Source organism: Boleophthalmus pectinirostris, unplaced genomic scaffold, assembly GCF_026225935.1.
Source record: "Boleophthalmus pectinirostris isolate CB_2022bp ecotype Guang Dong unplaced genomic scaffold, ASM2622593v1 HiC_scaffold_4, whole genome shotgun sequence".
Lineage (NCBI taxonomy): Eukaryota > Metazoa > Chordata > Actinopteri > Gobiiformes > Gobiidae > Boleophthalmus > Boleophthalmus pectinirostris.
The window spans coordinates 18,251,891-18,276,160 of NW_026571353.1; the positions used below are offsets into that span (position 1 = coordinate 18,251,891).

General features: G+C 36.3%; 5 protein-coding genes across 6 annotated transcripts; 2 read left to right on the top strand and 3 right to left on the bottom strand.

Annotated features, from left to right (window-relative positions):
* Positions 1-2,828: 2,828 nt before the first annotated feature.
* mvk (mevalonate kinase) lies at positions 2,829-6,571 on the bottom strand. Its single transcript, XM_055161741.1, has 11 exons — positions 6,398-6,571; positions 6,239-6,329; positions 6,016-6,163; positions 5,724-5,868; positions 5,328-5,483; positions 4,963-5,066; positions 4,833-4,878; positions 4,667-4,757; positions 4,033-4,152; positions 3,734-3,887; positions 2,829-3,257 (listed from the first exon to the last, which is right to left on the bottom strand). The coding sequence occupies exons 2-11, from the start codon at positions 6,314-6,316 to the stop codon at positions 3,109-3,111; spliced, it is 1,191 nt and encodes a 396-aa protein (XP_055017716.1). The 5' UTR covers positions 6,317-6,329; positions 6,398-6,571; the 3' UTR covers positions 2,829-3,108.
* Positions 6,572-6,711: 140 nt separating this feature from the next.
* mmab (metabolism of cobalamin associated B) lies at positions 6,712-11,813 on the top strand. Of its 2 annotated transcripts, none has more exons than XM_020920927.2 (10): positions 6,712-6,908; positions 9,450-9,508; positions 9,581-9,674; positions 9,747-9,804; positions 9,881-9,953; positions 10,035-10,132; positions 10,215-10,279; positions 10,354-10,413; positions 10,496-10,588; positions 10,794-11,813. In XM_020920927.2, exons 1-9 carry the CDS (start codon positions 6,802-6,804, stop codon positions 10,578-10,580), a joined length of 699 nt encoding a protein of 232 aa, XP_020776586.1. In that variant the 5' UTR covers positions 6,712-6,801; the 3' UTR covers positions 10,581-10,588; positions 10,794-11,813. The 2 variants fall into 2 exon arrangements, with proteins under 2 accessions (XP_020776586.1, XP_020776587.1); XM_020920928.2 differs by having other exon boundaries at positions 10,522-10,588.
* Positions 10,788-13,047, bottom strand: aldh3b2 (aldehyde dehydrogenase 3 family, member B2). The gene is given in 9 exon segments (XM_055161921.1): positions 10,788-10,908; positions 10,910-10,972; positions 11,053-11,156; positions 11,331-11,497; positions 11,583-11,744; positions 11,840-11,921; positions 11,985-12,107; positions 12,536-12,628; positions 12,832-13,047. Coding segments are annotated over 9 exon segments (1,131 nt in total).
* A 2,010-nt stretch (positions 13,048-15,057) lies between these two features.
* On the bottom strand, positions 15,058-21,214 carry ube3b (ubiquitin protein ligase E3B). The gene is made up of 28 exons (XM_055161356.1): positions 20,944-21,214; positions 20,645-20,784; positions 20,358-20,526; positions 20,141-20,258; positions 19,981-20,040; positions 19,782-19,886; positions 19,608-19,704; positions 19,450-19,535; positions 19,278-19,360; positions 19,100-19,205; positions 18,889-19,009; positions 18,634-18,811; positions 18,376-18,551; positions 18,121-18,288; positions 17,879-18,050; positions 17,690-17,808; positions 17,497-17,611; positions 17,328-17,427; positions 17,123-17,242; positions 16,871-17,047; positions 16,685-16,795; positions 16,476-16,613; positions 16,339-16,404; positions 16,205-16,263; positions 15,931-16,113; positions 15,745-15,856; positions 15,562-15,654; positions 15,058-15,482 (listed from the first exon to the last, which is right to left on the bottom strand). Exons 3-28 carry the CDS (start codon positions 20,516-20,518, stop codon positions 15,291-15,293), a joined length of 3,216 nt encoding a protein of 1,071 aa, XP_055017331.1. The 5' UTR covers positions 20,519-20,526; positions 20,645-20,784; positions 20,944-21,214; the 3' UTR covers positions 15,058-15,290.
* Positions 21,215-21,231: 17 nt separating this feature from the next.
* On the top strand, positions 21,232-24,128 carry kctd10 (potassium channel tetramerization domain containing 10). Its single transcript, XM_020920926.2, has 7 exons — positions 21,232-21,507; positions 21,906-22,119; positions 22,189-22,358; positions 22,428-22,514; positions 22,594-22,646; positions 22,730-22,925; positions 23,008-24,128. Exons 1-7 carry the CDS (start codon positions 21,505-21,507, stop codon positions 23,224-23,226), a joined length of 942 nt encoding a protein of 313 aa, XP_020776585.1. The 5' UTR covers positions 21,232-21,504; the 3' UTR covers positions 23,227-24,128.
* The last annotated feature ends 142 nt before the right edge of the window (positions 24,129-24,270 follow it).

Sequence of the window (24,270 nt, forward strand, 5' to 3'; positions counted from 1 at the left end):
GTTTAGAAATACATGACAAGAGGAAACCTGAGAAATAAACCAGGCTTACTGAGAGACAGAGACTCAAAGTGAATAGAAAATTCATTATGTCTAACTGCAGATTGCACTGGCTGGGAATATTTGTTTCGTACAGCTTTATGTTTCCATTTGTGGCATGATTTATCAAACTCAAAGCTGTGCTTAAAGTATATCTGGCTGACATTTTAATAGTCCATCAATCACACTGTGTCTTGAGATAACATTTTGATTATACTCCCTCCACAGTTGAAAAAAAAACTCTAATGAATTGGCCGCAGTCCCAGGGAAATTATGAGAATCCATTTCTAATTCAAAATGGGTTCAAAGTAAGAACATTAGATAAGATGTTTTTTGAATTCATGCAAATTAATTTTGTTTTAGGGTATTTTTGTTTTCCATAGCCCCTAATGCACTGCATGCATCACACTGCCAGTTTATATGTGTGAAAAATAAACCCTATGCTGCGGATTACAGAGCTTACATTCATTTCTTGCCATAATTATTAAAAGCCTGGGTAATACACATGTTCACACTGTAAATAAATTGAAGAAGCTTGTTCATATTTAATCGAATTTAAAGCCACTGAAATAAGGATAATCCTTAACACAGATAAGGAAGACTTTGATTCAAATGGGCTAAATACACAAATTCAAAATAGACACTGACACAAACTTTGCAATTACATTTGTGGCTATTTCAACCTAAGATATCCTCCTAAAATAGGACACATCATTATTCACTCGAGGAAGAAATACATAAAAAAAAGTGCTCAGCAACAACAGAGCAGCAGATAATGAGGAATGTATAGAGCTGTAGCTACATTATGATTATGATTACATTAAATTTCATAATTCAAACAAAATAAATACTTGGTTAAAAAACAAATCCAGTTCAAATAATCTGATACAAAAATTGTCTACAATAGAGTATAGGATTGTCAGGGGTAAAGGTTCAGTATTTCAAATAGTGAAAAAGAACACTGTGGAAGGTGTAGACTGAGAGAACAATTCAACTTTTCTTCAGCGCCTTAACTTCCTTGGTCTACTGTGTTAATCTGACCCTTGCCCCTCGATTCATGCACTATACCACACAATGAAAGGGCAAATACCCCCAAGAGGATCAGACCCATCAAGGCCAAGAGGAGCTCATGAGGCTGACATTGCCGCTGTCACAGCTGATAAAGCCAGATAATACGTACACACAGCAACAGATGACATACACATAGCAAATATTGTTTCGTTATACACAGGCAGTGAACCAGGGGACATCCAAAACGTGATATCTTGTCCAGCTCAAGCAAATTCTTTTTTATTCATTTTATTTTTATTTTAGCTCCTGACAAGCATTCACCATTTAACTGAGAAACTATGAAGAAAATCCCAGAGGCCAATCAGCAAATTTGAAATGTTATACTGCTTTGGTACAATATCATACATATTATTAATGGTCATTAGATATGTCATATCATGATACATGGACCACTTTTGTTAGACACTGACTGACCACTGGAGACCAGTAGCACCTATAAGAGCTGCAGTGTTCTCAAAACGTGCAATTTGTCATACTTCTAGCACAACAGCTGTAGGAGAATAAAATATTTCTCTTACAATGTGCCACACACTTAAATAAAGGCTATAAGAGGATAATTTATGAAATTCATTGTCAGTGGTCATAATAATATGCCTGAATGGCATACTCCACTACTCCTCTAACTCCACTAATTTATGTCAAACTATCTGAAAGTCATCCTTCTGAGACACTTTTTACTAAACCTCTCTAATTTTGACTCTCCCCCTCCATTCTTGACCCCTTCCCTAACTCCCTCTTTTATCTGAAATAATCTCTGAGCCACGGTGGTTTCTATTCATCAGAGCAGAAAGAAGCAGGCACTGACATTGATAAAAAAAAACAAAAAAAACATCTGTGCCTCCCAGGGGTAAACCGAGCGAGGAAAGAGAGAGGCGGGCCCCGTGGTGTCCCTCTTGTCCACCCTTGTCAATGCCATTTCAATTGAAAAGCACAGTGGTAATTAAATTCCAGCAGGGGTTAGGGGCGAGTGTGTGGCATGCTGACGGGGGGCTGCCCTGACATAAAGATGACACAATTCAAGACGACAGAGGCGGATGCTGGGCGAAATAAAAGGGAGGGTGACAAATGTGCTTTTTTTCTATGAGATTTGAACTCCTTAGTCTTCACAGCATTTGATACAAATATAAAAAATTAATTCTTGCAATGATATTTTCCTCAGTTTAAGATTTTTGATTTGGACATTTCATTTGTTCTATGTTGCAATGCTTTTAGGATGATGAGGTGGAGAAGGCTGTTGTGTAAGTGTCAGCACTAATTTGTGACTCATGGAGAGATGCTGGTACATGATTCATATTTCACTGCCACTAATCCAGAGGCTCTCGAGAGGCCACTCAGTCCTGTTGTCCCTTTGTCCTCATCCTCTGTTAGCACAACAACACTTATGTTACTAGTATAAATACCTAAATTCTCCAGTGAAGTTAATAATAAACATATAATTTAATGGATGACTTGCGCAAACTGAAAAAACACAACTGAAGTACACAGCATTTCCCTCAAAGGCTTCATGTCTCATACCTTTAGATAATAATTATAACAATTCCTAGAACATAAAATAGTTTAGCTAATGTGAACAAATCAATTACTTGAGTTAATAATAAACTTTTTAAACTTCTTTGGCAATTGTATATGTACCTCTGCAGCCATCTATTGGCCAAAACATGCATTACAGAAGGCAAACAACCATGTCCTCCTTTGCCTTGTTAATTAAACATGAACAAGCATTTATTTTACCACTTTTATTACATACACTAGGTTTTAAAATATTTTTTCAGAATTGACAAACTCAAAAATTACATACATTTGTGTTTTTATGCACAAGTCACAAAAATCTGGCCTTAGAAATAGGTAATACTAATAATATAAGGTAATAAGGTAATGTAATATTAATTCATTATTAATAAAGTATCGACTGCATCCATGTGACCACTGTAGTAGTCCTTAAGTGGCAGTCAGAGTAGTAAACAAGTAGATTAAATAGAAAAAGGTTAAATATTTAGGTCACTATTGGTTTAAAATCTCTAAAATGTCATCCTTAACTGCATGTGGTGAGTGCTGCTGAATGCCTGGACCACCAATGCTTGTTTCCCAGCAATCAAATCCACAGTCTCTAAGATCTTGCACTGTGCCCTGGACAACAGAAGCACTGGTTTCTGCAGAAAAAAGAATACAAGACATAATATTTAATGCATATTGTCTTATTGTCATTTCCTCAGACACACTTGTTTAATTCCAATCATCCAGTTGCATTCCCACAACTGTTAGCATTTCTGTAAGTTAAATTTAAACAATTGGAAATCTGCTTTCAAAAAGTAAAACAATATTACAAATACATTTGATTACTCTCATGCCCATTAAAATTTAATACCTAGCTAATATCTGCAACAAATGGATATTTATTGTTTGATAGGCATCTAACTGTACCCCATGTAAGGCTAGCTGTCAGCATTACATTGACAATTTTTTTTACATTTAGCAGAAGTAGCTCTCTGCCTTTTCCGTTTCGTAAAAGTAGCTCTTACATGAAGCAAGGACCAATACTTACATACAAAACACATATACTAAACAGTTTAAATCTTTAAGAAATCAGAAGTGTCCTGTCCTTTAATATAGTACTTAATGAGCTTACCAGGCCTGAGAAGAGTGATGCCACAGCCTCCTCCTCCTGCTCCAGTGAGTTTACTGTGGAGTCCTCTGGCCAGTGTGACCTGACATAATGTGTCTAAAGTCGGATGTCCCACCCCCATGACATTGAGGTGGTGTTGATTTATGTCAATGAGCTCCTAAAGAAAGTATAGGTTAAAGCACATAAGTACTGAAAAGTACATAAAAGGAAAACTTGTATAGAACATGTATTTTGAGAACATTTTATCTGTAACATAAGTAAGTGTAGGATAAATTAGGTTCCGAATTAAATTAACTTCCTACCTCAAGAATGTTGTAGTGCTCTCCGGTAATTGGCTCATGGGTCATTTCTGAAAGCACTTTCTCACAAGTGCAGGAAATGGCATCCACCGAGTCAAGCACAGGAGTCATAATTGTAGGAAACTGTTATAGAGCAAAAAAATAAAATGTAACTGAATCAATAGAATAATGATAAATAACTTAATAAAACAATGGCATTATTTTATCTCATTTGCACATAATACTGCAAAATCCCTTATGTGGGTTAGATTATGTGGGGTACTTGAGTAAATTAATTGATTAAATAGAGTATAAATATGTGTGATTCATTTTGTTTACTTTGGAAACAATTTCAGTGCCACAAACATCATATACAGTTGTTGATCTGTACAAAGATACAGCTCACAAAAACAACACTAACAGTTTAATTTGAATAATTTATGAGAAAAGACTTTGATAAGCACTAGTGTCTGTTAACACCACTATTTTTATATATATATATATATATACACACACACACACACACGTGTGTATGTGTGTGTGTGTGTGTGTGTGTGTGTGTGTGTGTGTGTGTGTGTGTGTGTGTGTGTGTGTATATATATATATATATATATAATTAAATACAAAGCACATATGCGAAAAGAAGAAACAGTTGCACCTTATTAATTTTGTCCTTCACTCCAGCCACAAGTACTTTAGTGCTACGAGGCACTCTGGTGTTAGTCAGTAGGATTCTTAATAGTGGTACTCTGTGAAAAATACATTTAGAGAAATGAAAAGTAATAAAAAGTACACACACAGTTGTATAATGCCATAATGTGTACCTGCTTAGTGGTATAATTTTCCCTGAGAGAAATCTCAACATCCCACCTATAAAGAAAAAGGAAGAAGTCTTAAAATTATGAAATGTTTTGTTCTAACATTTTTGTTTTATTTTTAGGGAGGCCAACTCACCCCATGTTCCAACAGCATTGTCAACTCCTGAGGGATTGCCATGAATTATCATCTCCCCTTTAAACGCCCAACTATTGATTAGCTCTAGATCCTCCTGACACCACCTGTAACAGATGAACTGTAAGCGAAGATTTACAGCTTGCTCTCTCCTTTTTTCTGTTCCTTTTCATTTAAGGAATTTTCATGGGAATTATCTATAGTGACTTGATAGAGAGAGTGGATGGGAAAGTACCCGCACAGGTAGACTGCCTCAAAATTAAATCATTATTTGATTTTATATTGTCATATCACAATCTACAACACCAAATTATCACCTCATTACACCTCACTCTTTGAACAGCAGAAACCATTCTGTATTACCTTACCTAGCAGTGTGTTCTAATTCTCTGAGGGGTGCAGTGATTGCACCACTTGCACAGAGCAGGGCTGCAGCCAAACAAACAGAGAAGGCTGCACTGGATCCTAGTCCTGCCCCAGTGGGAAGTTCAGACCACACAGTCACTGTTAAGCTGGGCAGTTCACTACAAGAACAAAAAGAAGACATATACAGAGTGAATTAGTCTAGGTTAAAAAGTTAAAAATTTAGAACAACTGTACTCAAAACACTTAAATAAACCATTCTTTAAAAATATCAAGATGACAATACACTTTCTTGTTAAACATCAATACAACGTATTTGTTCTTTCTCAAAATTTATTTATTTTTTTCTTTTCTTTTTATGCTAGATAGCTGAAGTGAAGTGTGCACTGATATGCCCTTACCCTGTCCCAAAGATGGATATATAGCTGTAAAGGAATGCCAGAGTAGCCATATTTGATGTGTCCAAGTTTCCATTAGTTACTCCGACAAACTCCCGCAGACACTTTACTAATTCAAGATTCAGGAGTTTGCCTTCCTCCTTTTTACCTGCAATACAAACAAATAAAATAATTTGTTGAAGACACTTTGACTTCTAAACAACAATCAAAAGACCTGAAGCCTGCCAACACAGTTCAGTGAGAGAGCAGAGGTACACTGAGAATATGTAATTATTAATATTAATGTGTCTCTCACCACTAGGATCAGGAACCAGTAGCTTTAGTTCTGTCAGATCCCAACAGAGGAAGGTGTTGATATTGGGGAATTTGATGTGAACTTTACCATTATTGGTAGCTTTTAATCGTAAATATGTTCTCAGATTCAAACTGACGGCAATGGCCACCTTGAAACACAATGTATTATAATTTAGACAATTTACGTTTTCTAACATTGTAAACATTGCTTTAAAGAGTGGTACCTTTCCGTGCACAACAGCATGCTCCCCATGTAGTATCGCCTTCCCTGGAGCAGACAGGATGCACTCCTTTACATGCATTACAGCAATGTTTCTGAAAAGGTGATTTGGTCTTGAACGGGTTGTATTATTAGCAATAACTACTAGCTTCTTTTAGCTCACGTTAATCTCCTGAAGCTTCAACGGCAAATACTTCAAAACAGTCCGTACATTATCCGTAAAAATTCAGTCTAAGGCCAGACCTGATCTGAAATCACTCCAAAGAAACATCCACATTACTTTGATACTCATTTGTGCCTCTGTCGCGTGAAAAAAAAAAAAAAAAAAAGCTCTCCAAAATACTCGGAAATGGGATGGTGATTGCCTCGTTTTTCCAACATCCAATCAGCGAAAAGGATAGCGACGTCTTTACTGCCCTGTCCAATCACCGCTCCGCTGTTTCACATCACACAACCAATCGTACCATACTAAAGAAACGCCCACACACTACAGGATCTCATTTGTGTCAAGTTGCTTATGCTAACAGAGCTAACTGTTAGCTTCTTCGTTATCATTATTATAGTTCCATGTTCATTGTCATGACATTTTTAATAAGACCTGGTCATGTTCGCCTCGGAATAACAATGATTATGACCGCTCACCGAAGCTGCAGGGTGGTATTTTCAAAGAGAAGGTACGATTGTCATTGGGTCATTCCACGCCATTTCAGAAACTTTCCAGAAAATCTCACGCATCATGTTTTTTTTTTTTTTTAATTGAAAAAAATACCAGCTGGTCCCTTACCATCATGTACCAATCCTGTGAAATTTTAGTCATTTTCGATCAATAGTTTTCAAGTTACAGCTCCTTTAGTGAGGAGAATATGTGTCAGTTTACAGGCCTAAAATCGCAAAAAAAATTTCTCAGACGTTTTCACAGGTCGATATCTCCATAAGTATCACACATAGAGGACTGAAATTTTGTAGGCTTATACTCCTCTACTCTATGTTCAAATAACATCGATCGAAAGTTTGGTTTCTCAACTCATTGTCATTTTATATGAACTTAAAAATGAAAAAAAAAAAACTTGTTAATTTCCGTGGCGTACCATTTTTAGCCCCTGTTTAAACCTACTTGTATGTGTTAGAGACCCTTAAATTTTTTTGAGAATCAAGATATGTACTAGGACTGTTAAAAAAAATCACCAAATGTTGAAAATTTGAAATAGGTTATGTGTGAGGGTCCTGTTAAAAACAAGAAAAGGTAATATTGTCCGATTTTCACATAATTTATGGCATGTGGGTAGTGATAAAAAAAAAAAATTAATATTTTTTGTTTAAAAGACTAGAAAAAGACCTTTCATATGGTACCAAACATGTATTTTATGAAGCTCCTTCTATTTTTAATTGTATCTTGAACATTCGCATTTGACACAATGACACAAGTATACAGTGACCATGTACTATGTTTTATTCCAGCAGCTAAAGCTCCCAAACATGAAGAAATCAACAGGATGTCTTACAAGATATCTAAAAACACAGAACACAGAACATGCATGTCTTATTTGTCAGCAGTATCGCTAGGCACATCTTCATATACCTGCAGTTGGTCCCGAAGCTTTTGGATTTTCTGGCCGAGGTCACGGCAGCATGGACAGTCTCCACAAGCTTGACCACCAGAATTCTCCTCAACCTGTGGTGGCTTTTTCATTCCTGGTGGACTGGTTTTAGATGGTTCAGTTGACCATGTTGACTGTGGTGAGGCTTTGTAACTTGTATCGGGCACTGTGTACTTCATTTATTTCTTGGGAGTAGGCTCTTGGTCCCATGGTGTTCCAAACATGTATTGGCTCTCCTTAAAATAAAAAAAATTTAAAAAAACACCTTCAAAACAAATGTGGAGTTGGAACTATATAGGTCCACCCCAGAATAAAGATGAATATGATTTTTTGTATGCAATAAATTCTCACAAATCCTGCAATTTCCCTTAAACAGACAACCTTAGCACTTTCCATTTAAGGCTCCATAAGATTTTCTTTACCTGCTCAGGCGATCCGAACATGATAGGGAACTGTGTTCTTACTTCTTGGCTACTTCCGGATGTTTGAGTTGCGCACCTAAATCTACTGTAAAGTTTGCATAGTCTTGAACATCAATGTGCCGTCCACAACTAACGGAAGACAATATCATATTGTTGAACATGACTTGATTGTTTCTTTAATATGAGAATAAACTACAGCTGTTTTCTTGGACGTCAGATAACTTGTTGCCTTGTCAGATACCATGTCACATCAAAATGATTATCAAACCATTTGATTCAGTCTTTAAATGTTTAGTGACCTTAGCTGCTGGAATAAAACATAGAACATGGTCATTGTATACTCGTGTCATTGTGTCTTGCACTATGACAGAAACCTCAAAAATGCGAATGTTCAAGATACAATTAAAAATTGAAGGAGCTTCATAAAATACATATGTTTGGTACCATATGAAAGGTCTTTTTCTGGTCTTTCAAACTAAAATTATTTTAAAAAAATTGTATCACTACCCACATGCCATAAATTACATGTGAATATCGGACCATGTTACGTTTTCTTGTTTTTAACAGGACCCTTACACATAACTTATTTCAAATTTTCAACATTTGGTGATTTTTATTTTTTTTTTTTACAGTCCTAGTACATATCTTGATTGTCAAAAAAAATGTAAGGGTCTCCTACACCTACAAGTAGGTTTAAAAAGGGGCTAAAAAAAAACTTTTCTTTTTTAAGTTCATATAAAATGACAATGAGTTGAGAAACCAAACTTTTGATAGATGTTTTTTGAACACAGAGTAGAGGATTACAAGCCTACAAAATTTCAGCCCTCTATATGTGATACTTAAGGAGATATCGACCTGTGAAAATGTCTGAGAAAAAATTACACGATTTTGGGCCTGTAAATTGACACATACTCTCCTCATAAGCTGAGCTGTAACTTATAAAGTAATGATCGAAAATCACTAAAATTTCACAGGGTTGGTACATGATAGTAAGGGACTATTTGGTATTTTTTCCAAATTCTTTGAGATCGAAGTGTGTGGGCCATTTGTTGAAATGGCATGGAATGACCCTATTTGGTTTTGGTTTGTTTAAATCATAGATTGTAGTCTGTAGTTTAGACTAACTGTGGTAGAGAGGCTAATGCTCATATTCACGAGTGACTGTAAATTAACCTAATCAAATTATTTTCATAAGTTACACCAGTGAGGAGAACAACAGAATACCCAAAATTTACACTAAAACTGGAGATAAAGGTAATCAGACTCACAATGTTAGAATGGTGTGGAACAATACCAGTAATAATAAATTTTCATTCTGTTTTAAAGGGTTCTCCAGCACTTTTACAGGAGAAAGGAGACCAAAGGAAAACCAAATCTTTGAAGCTTTGGGAAATACAGATGAACTTTCATCAGTTATAGGGTAATTTCTTTTTTCATTTAAAACAATAAAGTTAGAATTGATGTTACGTTACAATTTGATATTACCTTACAGTTTGGCCAGAGAATATTGTCTTGAAAAAGGTCATACATTCACAGACCAGCTTGACAAGGTGACGTTTCTGTTTGCACACATCAACACATTTCTGACACAAACTGTATCTAACATAATTTTGATATTTTGAACAGATACAGTGCATTTTACAAGATGTGGGCTCTAACATTGCCACACCTCAATCATCAGCGAGAGAAATTCACATAAGTGAGAACACAGTTTTTTCTTCAAAGTACGTGTTGTTAAGCATTACATTTGTATGTTAAATATTGGTATTTTTTACTTCAGAAAGAACACAGTTTAACAATTCATCAACTACAGACTTAGAAAACTGGATAGATAAATTTACAGAAGAACTTCCGCCACTGACAAATTTTATTTTACCTGTAAGGTACTTACTGTAAGGCATTTACTAGGAAAATGTGATGCCAAACATTTTTCTTATTGTAATACATTATTGCTTCACAGTCTGGAGGAAAGAGCAGTGCAGCTCTGCATTTAGCACGGACCATATGTCGAAGAGCAGAACGCAGGTAGGCTGTTCTTGATTTTTTTTTTTTTTATTGAGTCTCTCGTATTGTTTTAACTGTTTGATATTTTGATGCAGTGTAGTGCCTATTGTGCGGTCTGGGGAGGCAGATCCAGATGTTGCCATGTTTTTAAATCGGTAAGTAAAATATATCTTACAAGACGAACATAATTTCCTCAATACATTAATATCCAGTGTATATGTATTTATTTTTATTTAGACTGAGTGACTACCTTTTCACTGTAGCCAGATATGCTGCAATGAAAGAAGGGAAAAGGGAAAACATTTATAAGAGGCCTCAATAACCAAAAGGGTAAGACTTTTGTATTACTTTCTGCTTCTTTTGACTTAGTTATAAATATCCCATAGATGTTTCTCCTGATATCACAAATATATGGTTATGTGTGTTATTATAAAGAATACCTTATTGCATAGTATGACCGTAATATTTTATTGCTATAACTTTTAAAACATTTATAATGTTACAAATATCATATTGCCATCATCTTCATTCACAGGAACTGGCACCAGCCCTGACTTTTCTGGGACAGAGTACTGGCCCGTGCCATTAGAGGCAAAGTGCGCTCCTCATATGGTGGGTAGCGCAGATAGGTGGCACACTCAGATCGTAGACAGGCATGATTTCTTATGTGAAAATGTATCAAAGCTGTAGCGTCCATGATGGGAACCTGTTCCACTGGTACCATTTCAGTGTTTGAGTAAAAACCATAGCAATTTATTTGAATAAAAAAAGGATCAAAAGAGTTGTACGCTTACTTACCCACTCCACCAAATGGAAGAGTCACCATGAGACTCTGCAGGACACAGTCATTAAAGCAAAGGCTTCCACTAGAGGCCTCATTCATCATTTGTGAGATGGCCTGCAGCAGATACAAATATTAACCAAAATTTGCACCGTTTATACATGTGTTATGTCGTTTTATTGGTTATTATATGTTTTGAAATGTGTCCTTTTCATGATAGTTAATACATTTTTAATATTAACTATCACACATTACTGTGCTTTTTTAAGTAATTTAAGCAGATTATTTTACTTTGCTGTTGTTGGAGTAAGCATAAACACACAGCAGTTTCTGTTGCTTGTTTGTAAAGGTTATTGCTTCATCTACATTTTGCACAGTGAGAAGTGGGAGCACTGGGCCAAACACATCCTGCTGCACGATTAGATCCATGTTCACTACATCTGTCAAAATAGTTGGTGCTGCCAAATGTACAACAATGAATATTATTATGTTGTGTTTTAAATAAGGCAGCACATAATAGCCTGCACTAGTTGAACCTTGAAATGTGGTGTGGGGCCACTATCGCCCAGGCAATGCTCTGTGCCGTGGTGACAATGTCCCAGTGCTATTCCACATAACATAGATTCTTGCTTGCCAAAACCATGGAAACAGATGTGAGTGTGCGGGCTGCGGCTTGAGCTATTCTGTTCCCATCTTCACGGGCTCCTATTATTTATTGATGTGTTTATCTGTTAAGTTATTAATATAAAAATAAAAAAATAATTATGAATGATGCATGATGATTTCTTTTCTGATTTTACCTGTCAAGAAGACATGATTAAACTGAAATTTCACAATGTCTGGTAAATCATTTTTTAGGGCAAGAATCATATGGAAACATTCCTTGAAAACAACATTATGTATTAGATTACAATTTGGAGCTTCTGTTACAGTGTTTTTACTTACATTGTCCAAATGCAAAGGAATTAGATGATGAAGGAGTTCAGCTGTGTTAACAGTGTACTCTGATGGATTTATGATCGCACAGTTTCCTGAATGAACAAAACTAATTAGACCAGGGGTGTCAAACTCAAATTCAGGGCCAAAATTAAAAACTGGGACTAAGTCGTGGGCCAAACTAAATATTTATTGAAAATTTTCAACAACATCTGCATGTTTTTTCTTCTTTCCGGATATGTAATGTTAAACCTTTTCTTATTAAAATAAATATTTAATAATAGTTTTGCTTAAACATTGAATCTAGAACAAGCATAATATAAAATAATAACAAAATTTTGAACAAATATGTCTCTATAGTCTATCTGTAGAAGGCGGACCAGCTCTAATACATATTTGATATGATCTCGTGGGCCAATATAATTATATTGCGGGCCAAATTTGGCCCCCGGGCCTGAGTCTGACATGTCTAAATTAGGCCAAACAATTGCTGTACATTTATACAATTCATGGTTTTGCTGCACCTGCTGCTATGGCCTGACCAAATGCAGTCAATGCACTAGACACATTTGGACAGGACTGCACCAGCCTTCCACAATGAATACCACCCCGAGGGGCTCGCTGACCATGTAACGGTCATCCAGTGTTGTGGACTTGAATAAATAATAAAAATGAAACTAACTAAACGTATCAAAGTCAAACAGTCAAAAATAGAAATTGTTTTACATTTTAATCTACTTAAGACCAACACAATTAATGGTTTTGTCCCGAAGCGGCAGAATGCATTTATGCAAGTTCAGTGTTTGGTTTAATACCAGATATCATATCTTTTAATTTAATAATAAATGTATTCTACTTTATGTAGGTCCTTTCCAAGGACTTGTACAAAGTCCCATTCATGTTCTTCCAACATTCAGACAACTGCCCCTAGCTGAGCCAGACGTGAGTTCTCCTTCAGGGTGTGCCCAGCCTTAAAAGCAGTTCTGGCCCTTTTGAGCAGATCCACACACTCCAATGGATATGTCCTCAGAGTCTTAAAACAGCAATACAGTGTTCCACAAATAGCTTTCATTTTTCCAAAGAGTAGGCCTAAATACCTTCTACACTTTAAATGCCCATTTCTCTGATAAGTATGACAAACTTAAAATTTCACACTCATTTCTCTCAATCAAAAAACACAGAATGAGGCCTTTCTGAACTGTTCAGTGACACACAGGCTTAATCCTAGACGTAAAGGGGATACTGAAAATTTCAACAGCAGCCAATCAAGTGATGGTGACCATTTAAACATTTGAGAATAACCCAATAAATTTACTACAGAAGGCCACAATTAAGACATTACATTCATGACTTTATGAGTTTCTGTATCTTATGATAACTGACCAAACATATCTTTATTATGTATTTAGCATTGTCTTCTTAGTATTATAAAATATAAACCATACCTTCTTAATCCTTTGAACCAGTGGGACGGAGATGGGCTTGGTGGACTGCTCATGGTGTTTCTCTAAAAGTAGCTTCTCTTTAATGAAATGGATCAGAAAGCACACACTGAAAACAATACACACTCAAATCGTAATCCTCATGCTAATCTGAAGTGAGAAATTTTCTTCAATCTCCAGCTAGATCTGAGGGTTCTAGCTGCTTGGTACAAATGAAGTAACAGACAAACACAAACAACCACAAAATTGCAGAATTCCAGAGTAACTTTTATTTTGTACTAAAAGAATGGAAATTCAAAGTCAGCATTAGCAGTCAACTGGTACATTAAAATGTTGTCTAGGCTTGACATCATTGATTACTGATGAGAAACCTCATCACAAAACACACATTTCTGAGGTATGTTTCATCAGCACATCTTCATCTTAGACATGTATTTTTTAAGACAAAAGTTCCTTCAGGCTTATCTTTTAGTGGCAAAGTAAGATGTAGTTACACCACATGAGTTAGTGGTAAAGGATATTTGAGGTTAGAAACACAACAAGTTTCTCGAAAGAGTAAAATCATTTTGCATAATAAAATCACTTGTTAAAAGAGTTAAATTTCTAGCATTATATTTACGCCTTTTAGCAAAGTCCCTTCCAAACAGCTTTGAACCTTGTTGCTTCTAGGCTAATATGTTCACATCCCCCCTCTTAAAACATTTCACAAGTGAAACGAAGCAGACACTTGTGCAACAATGTCATTTTAAGAAAAATCTTATCAAGCCTTTGGTTCAAAAACCAATCCCATGACATCATGTTTGAGGTTGTGGCCTCTTACGATTTTCCACATGGCTTAAAACTTCCAGAGCACAGCCCTCCCTTGTGGTTGAGTGGTACAGTGGTTGGTTGTTTTTTAAATGTTTTAGTAATAATAAGTGTACATGTATACATTTACCCATTGCTATGGCTTGCTTCCAGTATACATTAACATGTGTTACAGTCAAACATGATAGGTTGGTTTAATACATGAGGCACTCAGCACTTCATAAAAGTGGAAGTTTCTCTAGATACATATAAACACTATTAGGTATTGTTATGATTAAAGGTTTACCACACAAAGCAAAGTTGTGTCTGCAGATACAAATGAGAAAATGTTTTATCTATATCTATATAGATACAGAAAGATATATATATATATATATATATATATATATATATATATATATATATATATATATATATATATATATATATATATATAAAATCTTTCTATATCTATGACATCATACACATTTATCAAACCACTAAAACTAGCTAAAGTCAACTTCTAAACCAATGGTCAAACCCCGACCTACATATTTTTCAGGATGTAAAATGGTGCGAGATTGAAATTAAAAATAATGCAATAGGACAGTGTTTTTGAGGAACTACTCCTAAATACACAGACATAATGATGCATCAGCTTTAGTCTAACATTGTAAGATCTATTCAGTATCAGGTTAAAAAAAGTCCTGGGTGATGGGATCCAACCTTTTAAGTATATTAACAATGCATCACCAGCATGAGTGAATCATGTATATATTAGCTTGCATCTGTATTGCTTCACTTGAAATGGAGTGTTACACCCAAGAATGATTTTGTTAGGCCTGAGAAACAGATTCAGCCATGGTCTTTCACAATTTAATCAACAGATATTACATTTTCGGAGTGGAAGAAGAGAGATCCCAAAAAATTGATTGTGCTGCCAAAACAACACTTTACAGCGGGCTGAAGGGCCTTAGATGTTGAGATCCATCCATTGAAACCTGTCTGTGGTTTCATTTTTTTCTGACCAGTGCAGCGCGGCTGCTTGTGACCACCCTCCTATGCAGACAGGTTGTGTGCTAAAGAGTCAGGAAAGCTCAAAGCCTGTGTTCATGCTTATGGCATATCTCAGTTTATCACGTAAAATGCTCTTTTTGCTGTAATTGGGCAGCTTGAGCAAGTTGAAGCATGTTGATGAAGTAGGAAGTCGACCACCAGGTTCCTTCTTGCGAATAGTGAAAAAACCTCTAAGGACACTGCCCAGTGTGTCTCCAGTGTCCTACACACAAAGATCAATATTGCACTAAACAATTTGGTTACGCAATTAGATGGTGTTATGTGACTGAGCACATGCTTACCTGATCATCTGAAACCTCTACACAGCGGATGGAAAATGGTGGTTTGAGGTAGGCAAACCCAAGAAGTGGCGGCCTTGAACAACTAGTGACGAACTACAAAAAAAAAAAAATCTGAATTTTTTTTGCCGAAACAAAAATCATCTTGACTAATTAATTAAGTTTATGTTACATAAAATTGATTACTTTGAGGAACATGGCCCTCTCCTCTGCACTGAAGTCACTTGACAGAATGTCCCAGAGCCAGATAATTACACGATGGCTGCTGTGAAACCCTCCATAGTACACTGTGTGTTTCCTAAAAAGATAGAAATTCATAGGAGCACTAATGTTTACTTACAATGTGTAATTTTACAAGCATTAAAAACATACTTGAGGTCATCTAGATCAATCTCAGCATTGTCTCCTGAGATGAGGCGCTGGACTTCGGGTGTGGAAAACATATGCAGCCACTCAGGATTTATGATACTGCGGAAGCCACGGATGAAGGCAATTGTTTGGTGTTTAATCTGTGTGTGCATTCGGAAGTGAGCCATTAGGTGGATATAGCTGATCCTATAATGAAAATAAACAATTAACAATAGTATCCTAACATATTTATAAAATAGCACAGAGTTACTGATCATAACATGAACATATTACTAACTTATTCTCATTGGTGACTGGCATTGTTTTTCCTCCAGGTATTAATTCATGGCAAACCAGCTGAAAGATGAAATAACATTCAAATAATGTGTTTCATTGTTAGATTTAAGGTTATATTCTGCTATATATTTTTACCTGCCCCATCACATCCTCATCATAAGACAGTGTAAGTCCTAGATCCCCCACATCTCCATCATAACGCTAGAAAAATAAACATAAAACATTTTGAAGCCCTGAGCAGATGCAGCAACACTGTTTCTAACACAACTTACCTTTATTGATGTAAGGTTTTTGTAAAACTCAGAGTCCAGTGATGGCAGCTCATCAATAGAGCTGTAGAAGGAGCTGTGATGGTGACCCAAGACTTGGCTCAGAAAAAAGGAGGCAAAGGGGACATCAACTACGATTCCCTTCATGCACAAAAAATGTATTATGAGAACATAGCATAAATTATTTTTTTTGCCAGTCAAGCTTACTTTACCTCATACACTGCCTTCCCAAGCATCTTTCCAACAAACTCAAACAACTGCAGATGGTTTTCATGAATGTACGATGTGGGAGAAGGATAAAGTCGTTCGTTTCCACTTGTTGTCTATAAAAATACAGTTTTCAAAAGTGGTTATTCATTAGAGTAATAGATTGGATGGATATTATTTACTGAACTGACCTTGAAGAGGTTTAGAGCAGGATTGAACACTTTCTTAATAATCTCTTCTAGAAACTCTTTAAATACACCATCCTGGTCTATTCCAGCCTCGTCTACTCCCAGGTCATTTACAAACTTCACTCGAATTACTCCTTTAATAGAATTGACAGGCAATCTACGCAGCTGGTCATAGCCATCCTACAATAAGAAGAATTACAGCTGAAAAAAGTAACCAAAACAAAAAAAATTGTAAGTAGATGTAATTATTCATACCTCTAACATCCTTGAGCGACGAATAGTTATATGAGTGACATGTGGTGATGCAGAACTTGTCTCTACCAATCCTAATGTTTCTTTTTCTTTTGTCACAATATTTCTAAACAGAAGCACTCTCTTCAATGACAAAAACAAAACCCAGTTAGTTTAGTTTTTTTGTTGTTAAAGTGATACTAAGAATATCACAAGAAAGGAAACTTACATTTTTATGAGGAATTACATGCGGTATGTACTGCAATAAAAGTTGGGCTCTCTTCTTCCCTTTCTCCAGTTCTTGGAATAACAAACTAGGCTTCAAATCCCTATGTAAAAAGATGTGTAATGAGTTTGTTCTCAATGGATGCTACTGATGTTGTGAAAAGCTGTATTACTTGCGCAACCAGTGGTCATCGGGTGTGAATCTTCTTCTGCAGTCCCGCTCATAAAGCACCATTAACCAGCCATGGACACTGTGAAATAACTCCAGTTTTTCTCCTTTTGCATTTTCTACAGCAAATATAAAGAGTAAGATGCAAAAATTAGAAATTTGGGACAAGGCTATGTTGTACAAAGAAACATATTTACCTAAAATGCCATCCCATATCATCTTAAAGACAAATGTGTTCAGAAACGAGGAAATGGTGAGGAGTTCCTCAATCTTAAAAGATGTTTGTTCTTCATATACCTCAATGTCATCCAAAATACTGCAGCAGAAAATATGCATTATTAAACATACTTTAATTAATTTAAAATCTATTTTAACAAGAGAATTACGTGATAAGGTGTCGTGAGCAGTCACAGAAAAGCATCAGCATGGCCAGAAGCTGTTTGGACTCCTCTGTATCATTATTTAGACACTCCATGAATAGTTTGAGACCACCTTGCGGACCAAGCTCACAAATAAAGGCCCATAGCTTAGGCAGAAGGTCATCCAGATGTGTTAGACCTGAGGAAAACCACTTTAAATGAATTCATGCTATATATTGCATTTGGAGTTGTGCCTTTAACAGACAGACCTGTGAGTATCTGAAGCCGTATCTGTGTTAGCGTAGACAGTGCAGTCTGGTAGAGCACACAAATACTGCACACTTTCTGAACTTCTGCAGAATCAACACGCTTTCCTCCAACAGGCTTCAAGATATTTCGTACAGAGGCTGACTTCTGAAAAGCTCGTTTGAAGAGGTCTGAACATAAACATGGAAACACAATTATAATGTCAAATTATATTTAAAATTGTAATATTGAATGTTGATTGTTGAATGTTGACTCACTTTTAACTGGTAGATTGTTTTGTGATGTGCTTGGTTGGGGTGATTGGGGTGGAGGAGGATTGGGTTCTTGGCTCTCCAGTTTTTTTGAAAGCACATCACTGAAGAGCGTCCGTATAACTGAAACACCCCACAGGTTTTGAAGTTGTTTTGTCACCAGTGGCATTGACTCATTCAAACTAAAAAAAGATATGTGAAATAGAAATATGTGTATGTGAGTACATGTAACTACAATAAACTCCCAGTATTTTTTACTCATACCCATAGTCAACACTTTGGGAGAACCAGCCCAGGACAGGGTGCCAGTGAGTGAGGTTAGACTTCTTTTGAGAGACATATCTCTGACAGTATGACAACATGTCAGTCAGATCCTTCACAAAGTGACCTGCCTCTTCTTCTAGGACTTTCTCATTATAGTATCCCAAATGAATGAGATTTCCTTGAAAAGTAAAACATGAAGTATCAGCATACAAGTACATTATAACATTATATCAAATGTTCTTTAATGTGCAATACCTAGTAAGCAGAGGGTGTGACTTCCCTCTAAACACACACATATATCTGAGCACTGTTCTTCCCGGCTGAGAAACAAGATAAATTTCCGTAGAAGGTCGTGTGTCTGAATGGTTGCCATACACTGTAAAATAACAGAATTTTTAGATCTACATATAATCTATATTGTACAACAAATGAAATAACCATACATAGGTGTGATTTCAACACATACCTCTGGCGTGAGGACATTGAGGTGGTGCACAACTGCTGGTACTGACATAATGTGCAATAGGAATGATCTCAGTAGGTTATCAGAAAAATGTGCAGCAAGAACTGGTCTAAAAACAGAAAAATAAAGAAGTTGAACATAAAATCTCCATCCTCCATCAATAACATTTATGCTTACTGACCTCAACGCCAGGGTGAAGACTGCAGTTAGAGTTCCTTTAGAGAGAGATGGCCTTGAACGAGCTAAGCCATTGGTCAGTAAAATCTAAAGGACAAAAAATGTATATTGAAATGCACTTGAGTATAAGTGTATTGCTTACTACAGCTTAATACATTACTATATGTATATCTAACCTGTAATACTGAATAGAACCCTTTTTGGTTGAGATGCCCCATAATATTTTCACAGATTCTTGTTAGAGCAGGTCTTAGAGCTTCACCTAAAAATAACAGTGAACAATGGCATCGTGGCATCTCTTGGCATTGGTATAGTTAAGTAATGTGGAATTTACCTTTTCCTCTGACTATTCGCCAAGTAGAAGTGTCAGTGAAAGTCACCAGCATGGTGAGATACAAGGTTATGATTTTATTGTCCTGAAGTATGTCGGGCTGCAAGTTAAAAAGGACTATTAGTTTGACATAATATGGTAATATGGAATATTGTTTCCTTATGCATATGAACACACCTTTAATTTTTTTAGCAAGACACAAGCAGTCCACAATACATCCTTTATCTGTTTTAGCCAGGCAATAGTGAGGTCTTTAGAAAGTGCCAAAGACACATACCAAACCTGTAAATGGAACATGCATAATTGCACTGAATGTAATTTCAATTGATTAGACAGTGTTTGATACCTCAACAGTGAAACTGATAAATGTACTTACTTTAGACTCATTTTCAACCTCCATACTGGCAAGAATAGCACGGCACAGTTTCTCAAATCTCTATATAAAAAGTAGTAATTCATGTAAATGTCTCTGTCTATTATTTAAAGGAATGTAAAGTCTTGGCTCTTGCACAAAATAAATATTTAAGTTGACTCACATGCTTGTCCTCTTGACGGTACACGAATAATAATTTACGGGTAATTTTAAAAATAGAAAGTGCATTTCTTTTCGATGTGGTCGCCTCAGAGTTTTCAAAATAGTCATCAATCTCTTTCCTAATAAAAAACAAACAAACAAAAAAACATAAAATGATAAGTAGGAAATCATTTTACCATGGTTAGCTGATTAACACTTAAATGTCTAATTGTTATCACCTTATTTCCTTTTGGAGCTTGGAGCGACAGAGAAAACCTCTGACAACAGCTTGAATAGTGGTTGCTGCTTTCTCCTTTTCCTTCTGCCCTTTCCTCTCCTCCCTGGCTTGTCTGGCCTTATCCAGAAACTCAGATTTGGAACTTTGAGGAACAGTAAACATTGTGCCCCCTGGAAAATAATAAAACTGTATAACTGCACTGTTTTGTAATCACAGTAAATCCGTAGAGTCAAAATAGTACAAATTAACTTTCACCACATGTAAACATTTCAGTAAAGGTCTACTTACATTTAGTGTTTTCCCAAATAAAATGTTCTTTGAGCCTAGGGGCTCACCCTTTACTATAGCTTTTTATTCATCTGGTGGTCTTCACATTTCTTGCAAGTGCAAGTCATATCACAGATGAATGACAACTTGTCATTTTAGAGCTAAGGTCGCAAGATGCAGTAAACAGACTGAGAGTTAGCAAACGGAGGTGGTCCAGTTAATCGTTACTAGGATTGCTACAACATCAAGATTGATTTTCAAATCCAATTGTAGACTCTAATTAATTCCCTGGCGTTTAGTATTCGGTCATTGATGATTACCGTAATTAACGCGCAGACAATCCACCGTAATGAAACGTAAACAATGCCAAAATGCTTCGTCTTGTTTAACTGACTACAGCCATTAATCCCTTGTGTCGCATCAAATGTTTCCGGATCGAGTCGCAGATTCTAAACGTAGTAGCTATTGTTTTTATTTTTGCGCGATTGCCAATATCATTCTGCCGCTTAAGCTAATAGTGTACCTTTTGCTTAAATTGACAAGGCAATAACCCGTTTTGGGAGGGTCAGAGGGGGACTGTTTTCACGGTTACACATCCCAAGCGGAAATGTGTGGAAAGGCCAGTGTTTCTCTTTATTTGATCACAGCTTTAACGCTGTTATTTTTGAGCAGTCTGACGTTAGTTTCTAGTGTCACTGCTTTCATTTAAACATGAAAACCTAATCTATATTTTGCGGACAAACACTGTAGTATCACTTTAATGCCTTTGACTTGACGTCATTTTCATAACTGCGCAGCCCGAGGTCAGAAGGAAGTGGGTGTTAGCCGAATTAGCTGACTAGCGTTAGCAAGATACAAATTCGAGGATTGCTGTGGCTTCTATGGTGAATATTGATTATATTACGGGTGATTGTTATCATTAAATGTTTTGCTGTAATGTATTCCTGTCAACAGTTGGAACTCTTTCTTTATTAAGCAAGTGTCATAGCATGGTTGAACTTTTCTTCTTTTTTTTTTGTCAGGCTAGCATAAAAATCACTAAAATACTATTTTTCTTTACTGTTTTTGGTATCAATTGTATGCTTTTTTTTTTTTTTTTTTTTTTTTTTTTTAATAGCATTACTGTTTTTGGGGAGTACTCTTCAGAGATTTATCTCCTGATATATTTGGCCCTCCGTAGCCATATTAATTGTTGCGCCACTTTTTCAAAAAGAATTTTAAGAGTTTATTTATCTTATTTTCTTTTCTCTCTCTTTTTTTTTTTTTTTTTTAACATTTTTAGGAAGAGATGTCAGGTGAGAGTGTGGTGAGCGCGGCAGTGCCAGCAGCTACAACTCGGACCACGTCCTTTAAAGGCTCCAGTCCCAGTTCCAAATATGTGAAGCTTAATGTGGGGGGTGCCCTGTACTACACTACCATGCAGACACTAACTAAACAGGACACTATGCTGAAGGCTATGTTCAGTGGCAGGATGGAAGTCCTTACTGATAGTGAAGGTTGGTTACATGTGATGGCATGTGATCTTTTGAAACTAAAGCAGGTTCTTACAGTGTTGTTGATCGTAGGCTGGATATTGATTGATCGCTGTGGTAAGCATTTTGGCACAATCTTGAACTACCTTAGAGATGGGGCTGTGCCACTTCCAGACAGTCGTCGAGAGACAGAAGAGCTTCTTGCTGAGGCGAAGTACTATCTCGTACAGGGCCTGGCTGACGAATGTACAGCTGCATTACAGGTCTGCTTCTATCAATTGTAGCATTGCATCTTTATTTAACCATTCTAATGATGAATACTCTTCCATTAGAACAAAGAAACATATGAACCTCTTTGTAAAGTGCCACTGATGACCTCTTCTAAAGAAGAGCAAAGACTTATTGCCACATCAAATAAGGTAAGAGAATAGTAACAATATCTTGATGTTTTGTATTATTTGATTGAACTGTGGTTATTAAAATTATATCTTTGTGCAGCCTACTGTCAAACTGCTGTATAATAGAAGCAACAACAAATACTCATATACCAGGTGAGTTATTTTGCCGCTGATTTAAACATAATGGAGATTTGAAATTTTGTTCTCAGAAAACCTCTCTCTCTTTGATATCTCAGCAATTCAGACGACAACATGTTAAAGAATATAGAGTTGTTTGACAAGCTGTCTCTGAGGTTCAATGGTCGGGTACTGTTCATTAAAGATGTCATTGGGGATGAGATCTGCTGCTGGTCATTTTATGGCCAGGGTCGGAAAATTGCTGAAATCTGTTGTACTTCTATTGTCTATGCTACAGAAAAGAAACAAACAAAGGTAAATACCGTATTCCCATTCCACGTGTCATAATGCAATTTTGTATATATTATCATTCAAAGCTGCTCTCTGTTTCTATCAGGTTGAGTTTCCAGAGGCTAGAATATATGAGGAGACCCTTAACATCCTTCTGTATGAGTCCCATGATGGAAGGGGTCCCGATAATGCCCTTTTGGAAGCAACAGGTGGAGCTGCAGGGAGATCCCATCATTTGGATGAAGATGAAGAGCGAGAACGTATTGAAAGAGTTCGGCGAATTCATATCAAACGCCCTGATGACCGCACACACCACCATCAGTGATCTTGGACCTTTCACCCTGTGTCTTAGAATCTGGACTTTCTTTGCACCGTGCTTGTGCCTTACTATGCCTGACATCTTTCTCAATCTTTCACTTTTTTCACCAGCTTTTCTGTCTCTTCTTGAGATCACTACAATGGGAGTATAGGACAATGGTTTGCATTAGTGCAGTTTTGATATTCTCTGTGTTTGCGGTTGTTTGTCTATACTCTCTATGGTGATCATTGTTGCGCAATTCGTCTTTATATCTTTTTCCATAATCGTGTTTGAATCAACCCTACATGAGACAAGGGGATTTTTCTTTACTGTCTGTTTTTTGGTTTGAAGTCATTAGACTACATTATATTAAGTAAAATAATATTTATTTTATTATAGCTGACTAGTGTTTTTGGTATACAAAAAACAAGTGCTTTCTTTCGGCTGGTTTGCAAATGAACATATTGGGTGACCTACTTAGTTGTACCACTTGGTGGCAATGTGTTCTTAGTTTTCCCATTGGCTACTTTCAAGTCTGTATATGACCAAGTTAACCTTCACATGAAACTATAAACTTGTAAGATATGTATTAGGGAAGTGTGTACACATTTCCTACCACTTTTTTACATTGTCTCTGTTCAGAAACTGTTAGCCAGTGTTTGAAGCGTGAGCTGTGACGTAGTTAAACCTGTATATGAATGAATGATGGTGGCTGAATGAGTGAGTGAAACCTGAGGTCTGGAAGGGAACCCTGTCTTCCCAAGTTTGAACTATAGACTGAACAATAGCCAGAAAGAAACCAGACCCTTATTGTCACATTCATCAAAATGAACAGTTTGCACACAATATGGCTGAAGTATGTCTTTAACACAATTCATTTTTTTATATTTAATACTACTTTATCATAAAATAAATTTGTACAAAGCAGATTTATTTATTTATTTGTATACTGTCAATTTCTTACATACAAAATTAAGAAATATATGGCTACATTTAGCTAAAATCTGAAACCATGCCCTAAATATTGTTTGACACAAAATAAGCCAGAACATTAATACTGCAAGAAACAGC